General features: G+C 33.8%; 1 protein-coding gene, 1 long non-coding RNA gene and 1 other non-coding gene across 8 annotated transcripts in view; 2 read left to right on the top strand and 1 right to left on the bottom strand.

The window, feature by feature from the left end:
• Positions 1-20,336, bottom strand: part of LOC121040697 (uncharacterized) — a 168,734-nt gene that overhangs the window by 65,307 nt on the left and 83,091 nt on the right. The gene's annotated exons all lie outside the window — the stretch shown is intronic.
• PTPRQ (protein tyrosine phosphatase receptor type Q) overlaps positions 1-20,336 on the top strand; it is a 227,369-nt gene that overhangs the window by 148,274 nt on the left and 58,759 nt on the right. For all 3 annotated transcript variants that reach the window (XM_040491337.1, XM_040491338.1, XM_040491339.1), the window contains 6 exons: positions 2,183-2,304; positions 8,168-8,354; positions 11,610-11,854; positions 14,298-14,364; positions 17,814-17,972; positions 18,530-18,752. In XM_040491337.1, coding sequence (XP_040347271.1) covers positions 2,183-2,304; positions 8,168-8,354; positions 11,610-11,854; positions 14,298-14,364; positions 17,814-17,972; positions 18,530-18,752 — 1,003 coding nt within the window. The remainder of the gene's footprint in view (positions 1-2,182; positions 2,305-8,167; positions 8,355-11,609; positions 11,855-14,297; positions 14,365-17,813; positions 17,973-18,529; positions 18,753-20,336) is intronic.
• On the top strand, positions 2,701-2,803 carry LOC121041116 (U6 spliceosomal RNA). The gene has a single exon (XR_005795567.1). It is a non-coding gene; the product is annotated as a U6 spliceosomal RNA (small nuclear RNA).

Genomic DNA, 20,336 nt, shown 5'->3' with positions numbered 1-20,336 from the left:
AGCATATGACTCATGTGAACCAGATATGCCTGCCATGTTTATGCTATCCTGATTTGTAAGGAATTATCTGAAATGTAAAAACAAAAACAAAAATAAAACTTTTCCATCCTGGTCCTGTCTTCTAGGCTTATCCTTCAAACCATCAGTGAGGCATTTCAGTCCTTGTGAATGTCTGACTCAATGAGTACAAACAGAAAATTATTATCTCCTTCCATAGTCTTGTCCCTACCAAAACCATTATCTGTTCCTGAATATGCTGTTGGTGTGAATTCTATGAGCATTCTCCTGATTAACATGGGAATTAGCTTTTGCTACATATTCTGTGTCTGTTTTTACCCACATATAATCAGCCTCAAGTTAAAACAAATTTTTTTAATTAAATTTTATAAATAGCTCCAGGATTCATCTCTTCCTATCTATGCCTAGTGCCACTATCCTAATTTAGGATCTCATCCCATTTCATCTGGCTTTTTGGAAATAGCCTCTCTGGGCTCAGTGCTTCAGAGCACTTACCTTTTTCATAGCTACCTGAGTTTTCTTCCTAAATCACTAGAAAAATCATTCCTTTTTCCAAAAGTTTCAATGACAATCTATTATTTAAAGAATGAGCTTCAAATTTATTGTAATAACCTGTCTTAGTTCCCAAAGGACTACTTGAGGTTTATTCCCTGCTATATTGCTCCACGAACACCAGTCTCTCTATAATAGTCTGTATTCCTTGAATTTAGGGATTCTGAATCTTTTTTGTACCATAGATTCCTTCAGCAGTCTGATGAAGTGTGTGGACCCCTTCCTAGGATAAATTTTGAATGTATAAAATAATAAACATAAGATTACCAAGGAAAGCAATTATACAGTGATAAAATTCTATCTGTCTGTGGACCCTGCTGTTTATGTCTTTGTGGCTTTGGCTGTGATCCTTTTAGCAAAGAAGTGCCCCTAAACCTGCTCCTCTGATTATTGAAATCCTTCTCATCTTTCAAAGCCTATTCAATTCCCATCTCCTCTGTGCAACTTTACCTAGACTCCCTCCTCCATCTATACTCACCACTTCACCCTTTGCCCTCTCATAGTCGATTCTTTGTATTTCTAGTCTTTATCTTAACTTTGCCCTTTATTATAATACATTGTACTAATTGACAATGATGGGCCAAATAGTAAACTAACTGGCCACTTTCACACATTTTGAATTCATGGTTCTTTTACAACTCTGTGAAATATGCATCTGAGGAGGAAACTGAGGTCCAGAAATTTTGTTGTTTGACCAAGACAACACAGTTTTGCTCTTATAAGTTATTCGAGGAAACGTATGTTTTAACTTCTTCTTTATACCTTCTCAGGATCTGTGGAATAATATTTGTTCAGTAATGTTTGCTCCTGTGGATTTAAAAATCAGAAATACTGTGAAATACTTATCTGCCAACATTTAATGTCCTAAGAATTGACAAGAGGCCATAGGAGGCCAGAGATACGCACAACAGTGTGCCTAGTTAAACGCATGTCCCATCAAGTGCGACTTAAATCCTTCTTAACCCTCCTAGTTCCTAGCGGTTTCGCAAACTGAAAATTTACACAAGGGTTTTCGGTAGTCAGTACCTTAAAATATTATCTCTTGTTTTGCACTCATGATTAAAAAAAAAAGCAACGGTAATACAAATAGAACAAATTAAAGAATTTGTTTGGAATCATAATGAATGCGGGAAATGTTTACATTTGTGATAATATCATTGGTATAACCTATTTCCTATGTTTCTCCCTCAGTGAAAACAATAAAAGCAACCCAATTTTAAATATAATTCCCTTGTGCCAGTTTCACTTTTCTGTAGCCAAACATGTTTCCGCAGGTTTTCCTAAAACGATATTCTTAAGCAATCTATTTTTAAATAAAAACTTTTATTCGAAAAGATTTATTTTGCAATAGTAAGACTTACATGTCAAAGTACTGTTTTGAGTTCAAAAATCATATATTTATGATCATTTATCTCTCACGTGGAAGTTTATGTATAGTAATTATATTGCAAGAAATTACTTCTTTCAATTTGCCAACGCCTTTAACATGCTGTGAACTACAAAATAATGTATAATTAATTCATTAAAACTATCCTTTTTTCCTGGCCTTTTCTATTATTGTAGCGAATACTAACTCACATGTCTCAGGGTAATTGATTTTCTATTTCTATAGCTCCAGATGGTCCTCCTGAAAATGTGTATGTGGTAGCAACATCACCTTTTAGCATCAACATCAGCTGGAGTGAACCTGCTACCATTACTGGACCAACATTCTATCTGATTGATGTCAAATCGGTAAGGCATGTCTTACCTTCTGCAAAAGGCGGTATAGAGAATGATTAGGAATATACATTTTGGAATCAGACTATTTGAATTGTAATTCTAGCTCTGTTAGACCCTAAACGCATACTGAAGCATATACCTAGGCAAACACCCTGTGTGTACTTCACTATACACATCTGTAAAATAAAGATTAATAACAGTACCCAGGGTACAAAGATTTTTGTCAGGACTATATTAGAAAATATGCATAAAGATCTTTAAACATCGTCAGACACATAGTAAGGATCCAAAAGTGTACATAAAGTATGATTAGAATGATTAGCATTATGTTTATCCTCTGGCTATAGATGAGATATATAAACAGTCATTAAATTAATAATACATTGGTTTAAAATACAGTGAAAACATACTTGCTTCGGTAGCGTATGTACTAAAATTGTAATGATGCAGAAAATTAGCAGGGCCCTTGTGCAAGAGTGACATGCAAATTTATGAAGCGTTCCATATTAAAAAAAAATACAGGGGCGTCTGGGTGGGTCAGTAGGTTAAGCGTCCAACTTTGGCTCAGGTCATGATCTCATGGTTCATGGGTTCGAGCCCCACATTGGGCTCTGTGCTACCAGCTCAGAGCTGGAGCCTGCTTCGGATTCTGTGTCTCCCTCTCTCTCTGCCCCTTTTCTGCTCATACTCTCTCTCTCTCTCTCAAAAATAAATAATAAAGATTAAAAAAAATTTTTTTAAATACAGTGAAAAACACCTCACAATACAAAAAGGGAGAAGACATTAAGAGAAATAGCTCCCAAATAAGGTAACATCAGAGCTTAATTTTGAAAAATACTTGAAGCAGACCATAAAATGGAATGGTAATAAAAGTGTGAAAAGTAAGACTCAAGAAAAAGCAAGTGGTTCAGGAATCCCTGGTGAAAGCATTCAAGAAAAGGGCTGAGAAAAGAAGCTAGATCAGGAGGCAGACTGTATAACATGTAACAGAGTTTGGGTTTTATGATAAGGCCAGTGGAGTGTCAATTGAGGAATTAAAGCAGTGTTGGGATATAGATTTCTATTTTATAGGATCAGCATGGTTGCACTGCAGAGGATAGAGCAATCTTAGTACAAAATTAGGCAAGGGGACAAGAAGCTATTATAGTAACTGGGTAAGAAAAGATAAGGACAAAGGAAATGTAGTGAGGCAACAGAATGAAAAATAATTTAAATCTACAGCATCTGGCAAAAAAAAAATCAGTGGTTGGTGAGTGCAAAGAATAATTGAGGATGATTTTAAGATATATTATTTGGAAAACTGTGAAGAGAAAGAAATTTTTAGAGGAAAGGAATGAATTCAGTATTATATGCCCTAAGTTTGTGATGTCTGGGAGACCTTCAGATGAAGACAGTATTAGCAGTATTATATATCAATCTGGAGCTCAGGAGAGGAAACCTGAATTTGGAGATTTGGGAGGTGTTGGTATGATAGTTGAAATGATAGGAAGAGATGAGATTAAATATGGAACATGTAGTAAGAACCTCTTCTGTAACAGCTAACCTGAAGATCGAATCTGGGGAATACAAACATTTAAATAAGAGGTCACTGAAGTCACCAGACTAGAGTAGCCATCGAGACAGAAGGAAACCCAAGAATGAGAGTCAAACCTTTCTCTTAAAATAGGATGATCAACAATGTAAATAATGCAGAGTTTTAGCTAGGATGAGGATTGGAAAAACTGTGTTAGCATCCTGCTTGGGTTTCACTGGACCTGATGACCTCTCTTCTGGTGACATCTAATGCATTAAGTCGGGTAATTTATGGGCAATTCTACCCCTTTCTTGCCTATCTCTACCTATCTTTTGTTTAACTTTTATACTTTTCTTATGTCTTTATATTATTTCTAAAATGGAAGTGCTTCTATCTCAAAAGACCTGTCATGATTAAAAGAAAATTTAAGGGATTTCCTTTGTAGAACATTATTTGTGAAGACTTTTAGTTCATAATTAGCCAATAGTAATCAGCATGTACGACAAATGCCCTGGGACTATGTATTAAAAACAAATTATAAAATGATAACACAGTGTTTGGTCAAATAAAAGATACCTATTTTTCGTGAAAACAATTCTCTTTTGATTGTGCTTAAAGGAAGGGAAAATAAAACATTTTTTAAAAAAGTGATTCATAACTTCATTCTCTTAGCATTCTTATTGAGATGAAAAATGAGCAAGAGAAAGAGAGAAGAATGTATAACGTTATAACTGCTTATTTTTATATCAGTTACACAGCATTACCTTTCCTTTGCTAACATTTTGATGTAAATATGTTGTCTTCATTTTGCATAAAGGGGAATTGAGGCACAGAAATTATAAATTCTCCAATAGTTAAGACCTGGCTAAAACCAGCAGATAATGGTGTGACAGGAGAAAGGAAAAACCATCAAGTAGCAAATAAAATTTGCCAGCTTGAAATATATGCTCATCTAAACCTTTTGAGTCAAAAAGAGCAAGTATTGAAACAGATCCTAGCACTTCATAGTTTCCCTGGGATTCTTGGAACTAAGCATTTAGTTCCTTCTTTCTTTCATTCAACACATACTTTTAAATACATCCAACATTCCAGCATTGTGCTCAGTGCTAGGTTATGTGTAAGTGAACAAGTTTCATGTGGTCACTGTCTTTTTCGAGCTTATCTGCCGCTCATTTCATGGATATATAATTATCTATCTTCAAAAATCATTGGCTTCTACACCAGGAAAGAACACATATCATTGAATTTAGGACTAGGGCTATAGCCTGGCCTTTGCCAAGTACTAGCCACAGAGACATAAGACCCTTTTCCTAGGAGACTTAAATTAAGCAAAAATTGACAATCTTAAAGATTTATGGTACAGATATCACCCTGGGTGATACTACTGGAAATTAATGCATTTTATAGTCCTTTGTTCATTATTCCCTTTATTTTTTCAAAATAACAAACATTTTTTGTTTTGTTTTGTTTTCATCAAAATAAGGATGCAAAACATAAAGTTCCGCTCTCAAGTAGCTCACACTAGGGTGTGAGACACCAGAGTATTAACAGCTAGTTACACTCCAATTACAGAGTATAAAGTATGTAATTTTTTTCTAAATATACACTAGCAAAGTAATTAAAGTTCTTATTATGAGGGTCATACAACACAGAAAAGACTTCAGGAGCAGGTTAAATTGATTGTGGAATGAATAGAGGTGTAACAGGTAGGGAAGGGTGCAAATGGGACAGGAAGAAGAAAGAAAATAGAACCAAATAATAACTGGCATTGCTTTTAAAACTGCCACACTGCAAAAATGATGGGACACATTTCATAATAATAATTGATGATCAAATATAATATGAGCAAACAAGCTTGGAATTGATAGAAAGAGAACAATGAATCAAAAAGGTCTGAGGTTTCAGTCTCAAGTAAGTGGATAAGTAATGAAACAATAACAAAGGGTAGGTTTAGTGAAGAAAGATAGTGAATTTAAGATAGAGTAGATCTGTATCTGTATCTTTTTAAGTTGTATCTGTATCTTTTTAAGATACAGTAGATCACAATCATATTATGTCATATTTTTACCTCAATATTGTTATCCACTGTTTTAATGGAAGACATTGGAATAGTGTAATTTTACTTTTATATGATCAGGCCCGGTGTAGTAGTAGAGAGTTCCGCATTCTTGAAAGACTTGGAAGGAAATCCTATCTCAGCTACTAAATAACTATGGAATCTTGAGAAATTCACCTCAACTCTATAAAATCAGAGTTCAGATAGGTATAGTGGTCAGCCAAGCAACGTAAATGAGCAGTCAAAATGAAGCCAACTGGATGAGGCAGTGATGAATTGGACACTTATGTCCCATTACAGAAGTCAACTATAAGTCATCTCTAGATAATTGTTACCCAGCATGAATATAAGCCTAGTCTTAAGGAAAGATTTTTATGTGATGTTTAAATATTAACAGCTAACTAAATCATACACACTTTCTACCAGTGAGTACATGCACTTGATCAATGGTATTGCTATGCTGACTTGTTTTCTGCCACTTTAGAGACATGAGGCATCTTACTTCAAATCTCTGTCTGAGGTGGGAACAATCTATTTGACTTTGCAATACACATATTATTTATTAGCCTTTTTCTACATCCCTCATAGTAACATCTTCTTTAAGTTAAAAATCTCTTAGAAAAGAGCATTTGAAGAATATTTTGAACAAAAACCTTTCAAAGTTACAAGGGAGGGTCAAGTTGAAAATGAACCTAGTAATGGGAACAGTGTGCACAGTCTGGTTTTAAGTGCTTCAATTAAGATACCTGAGATTGGGATGTATTATAGGATTTCAAATTTTCTGATGTTCATTTCAGGAAAGGCCCTTTTTAAAAAATTTTTTAACGTTTATTTATTTTTGAGAGAGAGAGAGAGAGACAGAGCATGAGTGGGGGAGGAGCAGAGACAGAGGGAGACACAGAATCTGAAGCAGGCTCCAGGCTCTGAGCTGTCAGCACAGAGCCCAATGCAGGGCTCAAACTCACAAACTGTGAGATCATGACCTGAGCCCAACTCAGACACTTAACTGACTGAGCCACCCAGTCACCCTGAAAGGCCCTTCTTTTTAATGCTAAAAATTTTAGCTATGTTTAATCCCTGCAGTGATTAGGCCAGACTCTCCATCAAAGACATAGTATGTTTGAGCACGCTATACAACTATATTTAATACTCCTAAGGATGCTCATTTTTGCACATCTAATAATTATAACAACCACAATTAACTGAGTCCTTATCCAGTGCCATGCATAGTCCTAGATGGGAATTTTTCAAACTGCCATCATGACTAAAATTTTTTAAATGAACTGGAATAAAATTTAAAAGAGCAGAAGATATCAAACTGCATTTCAGAAAGAAGTTGTATTTCTCAAAAATTTTTTTTAAGTGATAAAGAAGTGTGTATGTGTACACAGAATCTGAAGCAGGTTCTAGGCTCTGAGCTGTCAGCACAGAGCCCAACACGGGACTCAAATCCACAAACTGTGAGATCATGTCCGGAGCTGAAGTCGAATGCTTAACCGCCTGAGCCACCCAGGTACCCCTGTGTTTCCTTTTTGTAGGTCACGGTCAAAAGAAATATCAAAATCTCTGCGCCAGCTACTTCAGATCTATTTTTTTAAATTTTTTTTTTTTTTCAACGTTTTATTTATTTTTGGGACAGAGAGAGACAGAGCATGAACGGGGGAGGGGCAGAGAGAGAGGGAGACACAGAATCGGAAACAGGCTCCAGGCTCTGAGCCATCAGCCCAGAGCCCGACGCGGGGCTCGAACTCCCGGACCGTGAGATCGTGACCTGGCTGAAGTCGGACACTTAACCGACTGCGCCACCCAGGCGCCCCCAGATCTATTTTTTTAAACCGCAACACAACAGTTTAAATAGATGTTAGTACTCCAGTTTTACATACAGAGAAAGTAAGACACAGACAACATAAGTGACTTGTCAAATGCTACAGGAACTATTACGTGACCAAATTGGAATTTAAACCCTTAATGGTTGATTACCAAAGCCTATATTCTTTCTCCTATAAGACATTAAAGTAGAAAGTGGAGTTTCATTGACACAAGATGATACTTACTCGTTCACTGGAGGGGTTGATTACTTGTGGTTGGTTGATTTTTTTTTCCTTCTACTTTCGATTGTTGAAATAATTGCTTATAAGGAAACTGTTAAAGTAGTATTTTAGATTTCCCAGGACAATCTGACTGTAAGAAAAAATAATTTAAATCTTGGCTAGATAAATATACCACATGTAGCTTTTTATTATTATGTTTGGTGATTTGGATCTTAAGTGCTGCTTCCTTTAATTACTAGCTATTTTTTCCTATAGGTAGATAGTGATGAATTTAATATTTCCTTCATCAAATCAAATGAAGAAAATAAGACCATAGAAATTAAAGATTTGAAAATATTCACAAGGTATTCTGTGGTAATCACAGCATTCACTGGAAACATAAGTGCTGCATACGTAGAAGGAAAGTCAAGTGCTGAAGTGATTGTTACTACTTTAGAATCAGGTGAGGCATGTTTTCCATCATTGCTAAAAATGGACAGATTTAAGTGTGTTTCTTAGAGTTTCTCATACCACCCCCTAAAAAAGGATACGTGTCACAAGAAATTTTTAAAGTGTATGAAATACAAAATATAAAATTGAGTGATCCACTGTAAGTGACAAAAGTGAAGTTTTCTGTTTACGTTTTTTAGGCATAGTGGAGTTGTGGAGAATAATCAGTTCTTGGAAATACAAACAAATTAGCTCATGATAATGTACTGAATTCTACTTTTTATACTTATTTAAACACTAAATATTTCAGAAATTGAGTTACCTTGCCTATTTTCCAACAGTCTATGGCCACTAATGCTTCATGTAAAATTCTGTCCATTATTTCTGTCCATGAATTAAATGCACATGAAAGTGATAATACTCTATCATCATGTATCTGGAATTCAAAATTAGAATCCAGGTCATGCTTACCATATCTGTTTTCTCCACCTAATCAAATGACATGTTTTATTATATAACCTATTTAATAAATGTCAGAATCTATACAGATCATACAGATTTCCTCAAGTTCCTCCAAACAGGGTCTGAATGAATAAGATTATAACCAATAGGAATTAAGTGTGGAAAGTCAGCTTCCCAGAACTTGCTTGCCCTGTCCTCCTTCAGACTCCTGATGTTCTTTGCCACCAGATATATCTTTGGAAAGAGCACATGAAGGGATGTGTTGCTATAGTTTTTTTGTTGCTATCTATAAGGTAAGTATAGGAGGTAAAAAATGTTTTTCAGCTAGTCTTTTCATTGTGTTATATACTCTATTGTCTATAAAATTATGGTTCTACATTAAAGGATAACATCTTATCCTCAGCACCTAAAATTTCATGTTTCCATTTTGCTGCCACATATATTCCAGATATCTATTTTTTATGATACTTTTACACTTCTCCCTCATCCTACCTGTGAGAAAAGATGTTGCTGAATTTATTCCCACTCATACCATAAAGCACTGATTGTCAGATCTTAATGTGCTACCTCTCCCAAAAATTTTGGAGTTTAATAAATTACTACTAAACCTCTAAGAGTAGAATTTGAGGTGTAAAATAAAAGATATTTGGAGAATAAGAAATTCTTTCCAACATTCAGAGAATTATTTCACTTATCCAACCTTAAAACTGATCTGATTTTTAGAGAAGTCTCTTATTAAAATATTTTTATATCATATAAATGTATACAAGCAAATGTGAAAATAAGTCTTGAGCCGATTTAATTTTTACTTTAGTTATGCATTTTTCCACTTAAAGTGTGATATTTGGCACTATAACATGTTTATCTGTTTCTCTTTTTTTCCTCACTGTTATGTATTTACTTGTTTTTTTTTGCCTGCTACAGGGCACTATCTATAGAGATATTTGCCAGATGACAAGAAATAAATAAAGATAATAAAGCTTAAGCATCTGAACTATTGACAGTCAAGTATTAACAGCCTTCTTCATAGGAATTCCTTCACTTAGTATGGAAGATATGTCCATTTCAATTTGGTCAAAGTAGATAATTCATGCAATCAGTCACTTATATAAAGCACACTAATTATGCAGCAAGAACTAATTACTTTATTCATAAATTGATTTTATCTTCACGTGTATCATTTTCTTTCATGATAGTTTACTGATACTTAGCTGCTATATGTTAGGCTAATTTTTATCACAAATAAAATGGAATATCTAAAATATATAAAGAACTCTCAAAACTCAACACTTAAAAGAGGTCCAATTATAAATTGGCAAAAGACATGAAGAGACATTTCACAACAAAGGAGATAGAGTGGGCAACTAAACTCACGATAAGATAGATTTTCAACACCACTAGCTATTAAGGAAATGCAAATTAGGACCATAATGAGCTATCACTGTGCATCTACTACAACAGATAAAATAGTAATTTAAAAAAGGGTGATGGATGGGGCACCTGGGTGGCTCAGTCCGTTGACTGTCCGACTTCGGCTCAGGTCATGATCTCACGGTCCGTGGGTTTGAGCCCCACGTCGGGCTCTGTGCTGACAGCTCCGAGCCTGGAGCCTGCTTCAGATTCTGTGTCTCCCTCTCTCTGACCCTCCCCTGTTCATGCTCTGTCTCTTCCTGTCTCAAAAATAAATAAAACATTTTTAAAAAATTAAAAAAATAATAAAAATAAAAAAGGGTGATGGTGCCAAATTCTGGCAAAGATGCAAAGAGACTGGTTCTCCCCTTCATTGCAACTGGGAATGAAAGAGGGTACAGCCACACTGAAAAATAGTTTGGCAACCTTTTATAAAACCAAACATGTACTTAGAGCACATTACCTAGCAATCATACTCTTGGGCAGTTATCACAGAGAATTAAAAATGTATGCTCACACAAACACCTGTAAATGAATGTTAATAGCAGGTTTATTAGTAATAACAAAAACTAGAAACAACCCAAATGTTTTTCTGTGATTAAATAAACTTTGATGTATCCACAAAATGAAACACTACTCAGTAATAAAAAAAAATAATAATAAAAAAGGAGTGAACCTTTGATACATACAACAACTTTGATGGACCTCAATCATTATTCTGTTATTTTTCTTAAAAGGACAGAACTCTGGAGGACAATGGTTAGTGTTGTGGGGATGCATGGAGTGTAAATACAAGGGAGACCAGGGGGAAGTTTCTTTATGGTGCTGGAATAGTTCTGTACCTTATTTCTGGTGATGATTGCAGGAATGTATACATGGAATGAAATTGCACAGAACTGCACACACATTTATGAAAGCATGAAAAAATGGTGAAATCTGAATACGATCTGTAGTCTAATTAAGAGTCCTGTACCAATGTCAATATCCAGGTTTGATATTAAACTACAGTTAGGTAAGTTGTCACCACTGGAAAAAGCTGGGGGAATGTTCCAGGGGACTATATGTCCCATTTTTTGCAACTTCCTGTGAGTCTATGTATATTTAAATAAGAAGTACAAAAAGTCACATAAATGCCTTCTATTTAAAAATAAATACATGTAAAAGTCAAAATAAATAAATGACCCAACTAACTGGATCACCATTATGATTCCTGTGACCTATAGATGTTGATGATTCTGCTGTGTATCAGCCATTTTGCTTGTTTCCATAATATATATAGTTTTAAAAGTTTGTGTAACATAGTTTATAAACAGAAATCTAAGCAAATAATTTGTTTATGTAGATTAAAAAGAAGGGCACAATTTTAAAAACTTAACTGCTTAATATTTTATTTTAGTCCCCAACGATCCACCTAACAATATGACATTTTGGAAGATACCAGACGAAGTTACAAAATTTCAGTTAACATTTCTTCCTCCTTCTCAACCCAATGGAAATATCCAAGTATACCAAGCTTTGGTTTACCGGGAAGATGATCCTACTGCTGTCCAGATTCACAACCTCAGTATTATCCAGAAAACTGACACATCTGTCATTGCAATGTTAGAAGGACTAAAAGGTGGACATACGTACAATATCAGTGTAAGCATTCATAGCTTTTAATTATTTACCTATTTTACAAAGTCAGTTTACAAAGTCACCATTCAAAAATACTGAAGCTTATGTATACACTAGATTTCTCGTATCTTGTTGTAGGATTGTGTGAGACATGCCAACAGAAAATAATATGCAGAGAAATGAAATTGCTTATTTCCTATTATAATACAGCAAGTACTGTGAAAACATGTAGATAACAAAAAAGTTTCTACAACAATAGTAGAAATCCAGAAATAAAGGAGAAAGAAAAGGCATGTTAAAAGTAAGAGAGCAGTGATATGCAAAGAGATAATTCTACCTAAAGGAAAGCTGTTAATGTGTGCTTATAAATGGAAAACGGAAAAGCAAATTTCAAAGGCAAAGGGCAGATGTAACTACATGTTTGAAATTCACATGCATTTCATTTAACAATTACTAAAGCTAAGTATTTTACATCCTAATTCTAAATTATCCATTTTAGAATATATAGGTGTATGTTTATATACATACAAACAGACACATACACATAATTTATTTCAAGAATGTATTTTTGTGGCATCTCTTGAAATCTTCAAATAGAATTATATGGTTCTGAATATCATCTTTTAATAAAGATGGTGTTCATGCTAAAACTTCAGGTAGCTTAGCAAACTACTTTTCCTACCACTTGTTTATGATTATTGTGTAATCATCAGAATACTGTTATTAATAATTTATATTCATATGTATGTTTTTCTCTGTATATATTGTATCTGTATATCTGCATATCTTCATTTCTTCCTTCACTCACTGTGCTGCTAGGGTTCTTGTTGTATATCCCATTAAAAGAACCACTACTGTGAAAGATCTGTTAGAGGGAGGGTGGTTAAGAGAATGAACTGATCTGGGTTCATATCCTGATTCTGCGGTTTGTTTCTGGGCAGTTGCTTCAACTCTGTACCTCAGTTTTCTTACCTAAAAAGAAAGAAAGAAAGAAAGAAAGAAAGAAAGAAAGAAAGAAAGAGAAAAAGAAAGAAGACAGTAAATTCTACTCTTGAAACTAATATTACACTATGTGTTAACTAACGGGAATTTAAATAAAAACTTGAAACAAAAAAGGAAAGAAAGAAAAAAGCAGTAATAGGAATAATGACTTCTTTTTAGGGCTTTGGTAAGGATTAAATTTATAGTTATGGGAAGTAGCGAGTGCTCCATCAGTTTTGCCTTTTGTGAATAAGAGAAAAATTGAAATGAAACAAAGTACAATTAATTCATAATTTAAAGAGCAATAAAAAATTCTCTGTTCAGAAAATGCAATTTATAGCATCCTCAACTCCTAGGAATTTATTAGAAATGTATAATGTACACCTCTGTCTCGACCTAGTGAATCAAACCTGCATCTCTTCATTCAACAGGTTTACAAATGACTTCTTTGTACAATGCAATTTGAGTAGTGTTGCCCAACTTTTCATTTAGTATCTCACTTGAATGTTAGGTTATGCCACAAAGAAGCAAAAATAATGATGTGCACCATAATATCACTTTTCATTTTTAATACTTCTTTTCTTAAATTTACAACTTCAATAAAGGTCTCCTTTAGATATTTTTTAAACACATTGTCTAGGCTTGGCTTATTTGTCATATCTACCGCGTCATATACATTATTATGGTTTTAATTCAATCAAAACATTCCCAAAGTATCTCTAGTGTAGAAGGGGGACACTAATTTAGAAAACAAGTTAATAAGTTCCAATAAACTTGGATTGTGTTTGTCAATGAACTTGGGCAAGAATAGAGTCTTTGTTTTATAGAGCAAAATAAAGTGAATAAAAGAAAATTCTGTATCTACAGCGTCCTAAGAATAAAGTTAATTGAAAGGATTCACATTTGTGTGAATCACCCTCTGTCTATACAAACAAGAATGTTTTATGTGTATATGCTACATTATGCAGGTTACAGCGCCGGACACTTTGGGGCAGGGGTGAAGAAGGGCATAAAGGCCAACTTTCAGAGGGATGATTTAATACAGGAAAACAAGAAGGTTGAAGGAATAGGATTTCATCTCAGAGAAGGGAAAAAAAAGAGGGTCTTGAATATGGATTTAAAGGAAGCCAGAGTTACCTAGCTACAGAGAGAAGGAGCAGATGTTAGAGCAGATGAAGGAGTATAGACGTAGTGGCTTTTCTGTGTCTATTCCTCCTACAGGTTCACATTGAAGCCACATCCTTTCCTGGTCACTAGGACAGGGCTGTTTAGGTCACTCAGCCTCTGTTCTCAGGACTTAGTACTGTAAAATCAGTTTTAAGAACTACTTTATTATTAACATTCTTCCTATACATATTGTATTCATTTGAGTAAGTGCAAGAAAAGTATAATTAATAGACTATATGCAGTTGTTTTTAAAAATGGAAACATTTTAAATTACATATGACAATAATAAAAGTAGTAACAAGATGGTTCTCTCCTTTAGGTTTATGCGATCAATAGCGCTGGCGCAGGACCAAATGTTCAGATGAGAATAACCATGGACATTAAAGGTACATACATGAGCTGTCTTCCTGTGAATACTGTTGTCTTTTTAAAAATAATTTTTTAAATTTAAATCCAAGTTAGTTAACATATAATGTAATAATGACTCCAGGAATAGAATTTAGTGATTCATCACTTACATAACACTCAATCATCCCAACAAGTGCCCTCCCTAATGCCCATCCCCTATTTAGCCCATCCCTCCACCCAACACCTTGCCAGCAGCCCTCAGTTTGTTCTCTGTATTTAAGAGTCTCTTATGGTCTTAATAAAAGAGTAATTATAATTAAATTCTGTAATTAGCGTTAAGAATGTAGTCAAGCTTTTAAATGATGCACATGTGGGTGCCTGGGTGGCTCAGTCCGTTAAGCACCTGACTCTTGATTTCAGCTCAGGTCACAATCTCACAGTTTGTGGTATCAAGCCCTGTGTCAGGCTCCACACTATAAATAAATAAACATTAAAAATTCAGTAAATGATGCATATGCAGTAATAAGAGTACATTAAGTAATAAACACTGCTTATTAAAGCTATACTTAAAATGTATAAATAATAATGCAAATTATCACCTTAAATAGAGTGCCCACCTGCTATTCATCTTATATGTCTTTCCCTCTAAATTTAATGTTTTCTGAGGCAAATTTTATAGTCTATTAGTTTATGTTCTTAATATTATTGAAAATTCATTGTTCAATTACCCATAACTAGACTCTGACTAGTTTTAATTAAATTCCTTGACTGATCTTTATCTTGAAAGTAAAATTATTTTCAGTTAATCAAATGGCGTTTACTGAACTACCATATATTGAACTTTATGTTTCTGACTATAAAGTAAATCTATCAATTAATTACTATGACAGGTATTGTTTATAGAAAATATAACTAAAATTTGGAGGCTCCCTGCCCCACACAAATCAATCCATGAAAGCCAAAAAAGATTGTTAAGAGGATTTTAGAGCTATTCAGGCATTCAGGATACTTTCTCTTCCAGACTGAAAACATATGTGCAAATATGCCATCTCTCAAAGCATCTGTAATAAAACCTGCAGAGAGATAAAAACTGAAGTGTATGGACCTTTAGTAGAATGCTTCTCTTTCTGAAGCAAAAAGTAACTTTTCTTAGTCTTTGGTAAGGACACCAGAGCACAGTGATTAAATGTTCTAGCGCTAGACTGAGTCTAGGGTCGAACTGCTGAGACTGAATCCTCGATTGGCCACTTGATATCTGCTTCACTTAAGGCAAGTGTCTTAACCTCTACAAGCCTGTCAAATGCAGATAATGCTGGGGCCTACCTCACAAATCGTTGTGAAGATTAAAAGAGATAATCTTTGAAAAACCCTTAGGACGTTCCTGGAAACTAGTTCTATTAAGAATAAGAAATATTCACTATAAGATGAAGCTGATAAAGTTTATCTTTTAATCAATGGTAGTTTATATAATTGTGATATTATTTAAAAGTATTAAGATTTGCTTTTAATGACATACTACGTACTTGGAATGTACTAATACATAGAGTCTTCAAAAACCTCGGCTATTTTACAAAATGACTTCATAAAAGAAGTATGTCATACCATCTTAGTTTCTTTTTGTTATTCAGTAGCAGACAGGTAAGTATGCAGGTAACAATAGGCTCATTATATTAATTCTTTAGCAGAACTTCCTCTCTCTGTTGCTTTGTTCATCCCGGGGTGAGGGATGAACTGACTTTCCACTCCTTAGAACAGATAGACTCATGATCAGTTGTCTAAAGAAAATATGTGAGTACTGGTGGCCATGGTGGGGAGCTAGAGAAATATTTTTTCCTCGTAATATGCATGATTGGTAGTGGTGACATGAAATGATGAAATAATAACAGTCTCCACTTGTTGGAATGAGCACTGGGTGTTATATGTAAGTGATGAATCACTAACTTCTACTCCTGCAACTACTATTACACTATATGTTAACTAACTTGGATTTAAATAAAGTTAAAAAAAAAATAGTAGTCTCATTAAATTTGCATTTGACAAATAATATCAAGTTGGATAGCCATGTCCAATGCCAGATTCCTTTAACTAGAAACCTTTTCTTAGGGACTCCCCAGTAGCCTGGCTGAGAGTTTCTCACCCCAAAACCTGAGGCTCTTGCTCATTTCTTCTTCTCATACGCAGGTACTAGACCTGTGATCTGTGGTCTAAAGGCCCTTGCCATCTACTCCTGTTTACTGTTCCTTGATTCTTCATGGATATTTCCTCCAATAAACTTCTTACACATCTAATATTATAATAGTCTTTATATCTAAGAGGAGTGAGGTAAAGGATCAAGCCAAAAAGATTTGATTCAAATCTTGATATTTACCTTTTATAGCCATGTGACATAAGGTAATTTCCTCATTAATAAAATGGAAATGATATTGCCAATTTTATGGCATAATTTAGAGGCTTTAAAAATTAATAAATATGGAAATTGAAGTTTGAATAAGCAACTTGCTGTGCTCAAACAGCTGGTATACACATATAGCTATGAGATGAAATGAAACAAGAAGTGCTCCTACAAATATTGATTTGGGAGATATTTGTATGCATTGGTGATAAAGTATAAATTATCATGGCACTTTTGGAAATTATTCTGGCAATATCTTTTAAAGTTAGAAATATTCATATCTTGTGTTCCAGAAATTCTATTCTTGGAAATCTATTCCATGGAAATAAAAGGATCAGTAAATAAGGCTAAATATAAGTCTGGTCATTGCAACAAATGTTCAAAACCTGAAGGAAAAGTGAATTCCCGTTATTAGATAAACAATTGAATAAATATGATGTTGTCACAGTGTGATATGCAACATAGTCATTAAAAAGAATGAGTTAGCTCCATACTTGGTGACTTGAGAAGACTTATATAAGACATATTTAAGTGAAAAAAGCAACATGTGGAGTGATTATAATACATAATATAGAATACATAATATGTAATAAAGAATCCATTATCTATGACTTTATGTATTTTATATGGTTATGTGAACATGGAGAAAAATATGGGAGGATATCAGCCATATGTTTGGTGTGGATAACCTGGGAGAGATGCTGGCATGACTAGAATAGAAATTGATGAATCAGCTAAAGGAAATAAAAGAAGAGCCCACTAAAATATTAGTATGACTTAATCCAATTATAAAAATTATATGATTGAGAGCATATATAATTTGAATTTTTGTTACTATGTGAAGAGGAGTCAGATGCCTGAAAATCACACCCGAGTCCCATTATCTCAAGCAAGTCTGAAGTATATCATTAAACCATCAGGAGATAATAATTGCTAAACATCTGTTGTATTCAAACAAAACTCTGTTTCATTTGTTATTTGTGTTTGTCATCATTTTATCTGTAAATCACCTGCATGAAATGAGAATTTAATTTTTTTTTCTCCTCTTCAGAAACAAAAAAATCAATTGCAGTGATATTTCTTCTTTCTTTAAAGCTCCAGCACGACCGAAAACCAAACCAACCCCTATTTATGATGCCACAGGAAAATTGCTTGTGACTTCAACAACAATTACAATCAGAATGCCAATATGTTACTACAATGATGATCATGGACCTATCAAAAATGTGCAAGTGCTTGTAACAGAAGCAGGAGGTATCAACTGTCAACCTGTCTCGTTAAATTTTAGAGTATGAATTGTTGAATGCTAAAGAAATTTCAGTTCAAAATTAGTAATATTAGGTTGACTACCAATTACCACACAACTGTTGAGCTTAACAGATTGCTAATATTATCATTAGTTATACTAACCATTAATTTATGCCTAAAGTACTTGAACAAGATAAGAAAAGGCATAGTTACAATATGTGATTTACTTTTTCCATATACTGATAGGATTGTTTGAATTTGGCAAGATGGAGTCTTGATAGGTTCTTTGCAGGTATGAACAGAAGAGTTACCCTTTACTGAGATATGTTCTTTTCTGTACCTGAGAAGTCATCCTCCACAGCAAGCCTATAAATTCATTTGTGATGGGGAAAGATAGGATTTCCTGTTTATGTAGGTAGATCAGCTGAATTATCCCTGGTGGTTCATAGAGTGACAGATGTTGCATCCAGATTTTCCTCATGTAATTATAGAAACGTTCTTCAGAAATGTCAAAATACATTCATCTGTTACTTATAATTATTATCCTTTCTTCCTGAAAATAGCTCAGCATGATGGAAATGTAACAAAGTGGTATGATGCATATTTTAATAAACCAAGGCCATATTTTACAAATGAAGGCTTTCCTAACCCCCCATGTACAGAAGCAAAGACAAAATTCAGTGGCAATGAAGAAATCTACATCATAGGTGCTGATAATGCATGCATGATTCCTGGCAATGAAGACAGAATTTGCAATGGACCTTTGAAACCAAAAAAGCAATACTTGTAAGTATAGTTGGTGCTGACTATGCATAATGATAGCAAGCTAATTAACATCTTTCATTCATCCATCTGCCCATCCTTTCATCTTTCTAGTAAGCACTGGGCATCCATAATGTATCATGACCTAACACATGGTAAAGATCAACATGGTGAGATATTGTCCTTACATTCCATAAATGTACAGTTTTGTAGGGAAAGTAGGCATGCTTCAGAGTAATTATGAGTTGATATGGTAAGTGACAGAAGGACAATATGAAAAACATGTATTGGAGAACATGGATAGGAGAATTTAATTCTTTCTGTAGAGGATAATGTGACTAACATAATATTTTGTGCTTTTCACCCATTATTTTGCAATACATGCTAATATATGGGTTTTAGAAATGCCATCCTAGTCTTTCATTTGATGACAGCTTCAGTTTATTGGAGTCATAACAATAATTTTCTCCTCTTTGTATTATCAAAACTCTGAATTAGTGATTAAAATCCTTTAATCACTAATATCTTTAATCACTTTAATATCTATCATTTTGCAGATCATAATAATGTATTAAAAACCACTTCTGATATTCTGGATTTATTAAATGCTCTGTTAAATTAATCATTGGCTCCTGTTAAATTGACTATATTATTTTTTGTCATAAACTAGTTTCATGTTTGCCTGCTAGTTAAAGCATTATTAAATTCTTTATAAACATCCTAGGTCAAGTTAACATTAGAAAAGTAGAGAAGTCAGGCATTTGAAAAAACAGAATGCTCTATCATCTATTATTAAGTACAGTTACTTTGGCTATTACCTAAAATTTAACCATCATATATATGACAGCTATGAAAACAATATACTAAAAAATGTAATCTTTTTTATTTTGCATAGTTGCAAATATGCAAATATTGTTTATTTTGCATATTTGCAACACAGACTCTTTCATATAATCAATAAAATCATAAAAATTTGAGAATAGTAGAAATTAAATTGTAAAGTGAAACTTTAACATAAACTTTAACATAAGTTTGTTTTGTATTTTAAAATGCCTGGATATCTATAGTTTTCAAGTAAGGTAAATTTCAGTTGTCTCTGAATTTGTTAGAACCACCCATTATGTACCATTTTCTTTTTTTTTATGTCATAAAAACATAGAAAGTAAAAATACAGCTGGGCACACAGCATTAAGAAGCATTTTTCTTAATTTGTTAACATGTGAACAAAATAAATTCTATATGACCATTCTAAATCTAGTTCACTGGTATTTTCAAAGGTAGTTGAGGTATAAGTTATTATACTCTATAAAGTATGTTTGTGTAATACACTTTCACACAGACATGAAATAATTCATTCTAAACAAATCTATGAGGAATGTAATCTACTTCATCTGATTAAGCTACTGGGACTGCTCAAGAGTCTGACCAAATTTTTAGTCATTCTCTCGTGTGCAGGATGATTATTCATCTCCCGTAAAGATAGGATATATTGCTCTGATGGCAATTGATTTCTAAGTTTACATCTTGTAAATACATTTTCTTTTGAATAAAAATGTGTATCTTTCATTGCTCTTTGTTAAATTATTCATAGAAGAAAATCATATAGCA

This window comes from Herpailurus yagouaroundi, unplaced genomic scaffold, assembly GCF_014898765.1.
Source record: "Herpailurus yagouaroundi ecotype Mexico unplaced genomic scaffold, PumYag 182, whole genome shotgun sequence".
Taxonomy (NCBI): domain Eukaryota; kingdom Metazoa; phylum Chordata; class Mammalia; order Carnivora; family Felidae; genus Herpailurus; species Herpailurus yagouaroundi.
Note: the sequence above shows the minus strand (reverse complement) of the source record. Positions and strands in the feature narration are given on the sequence as shown.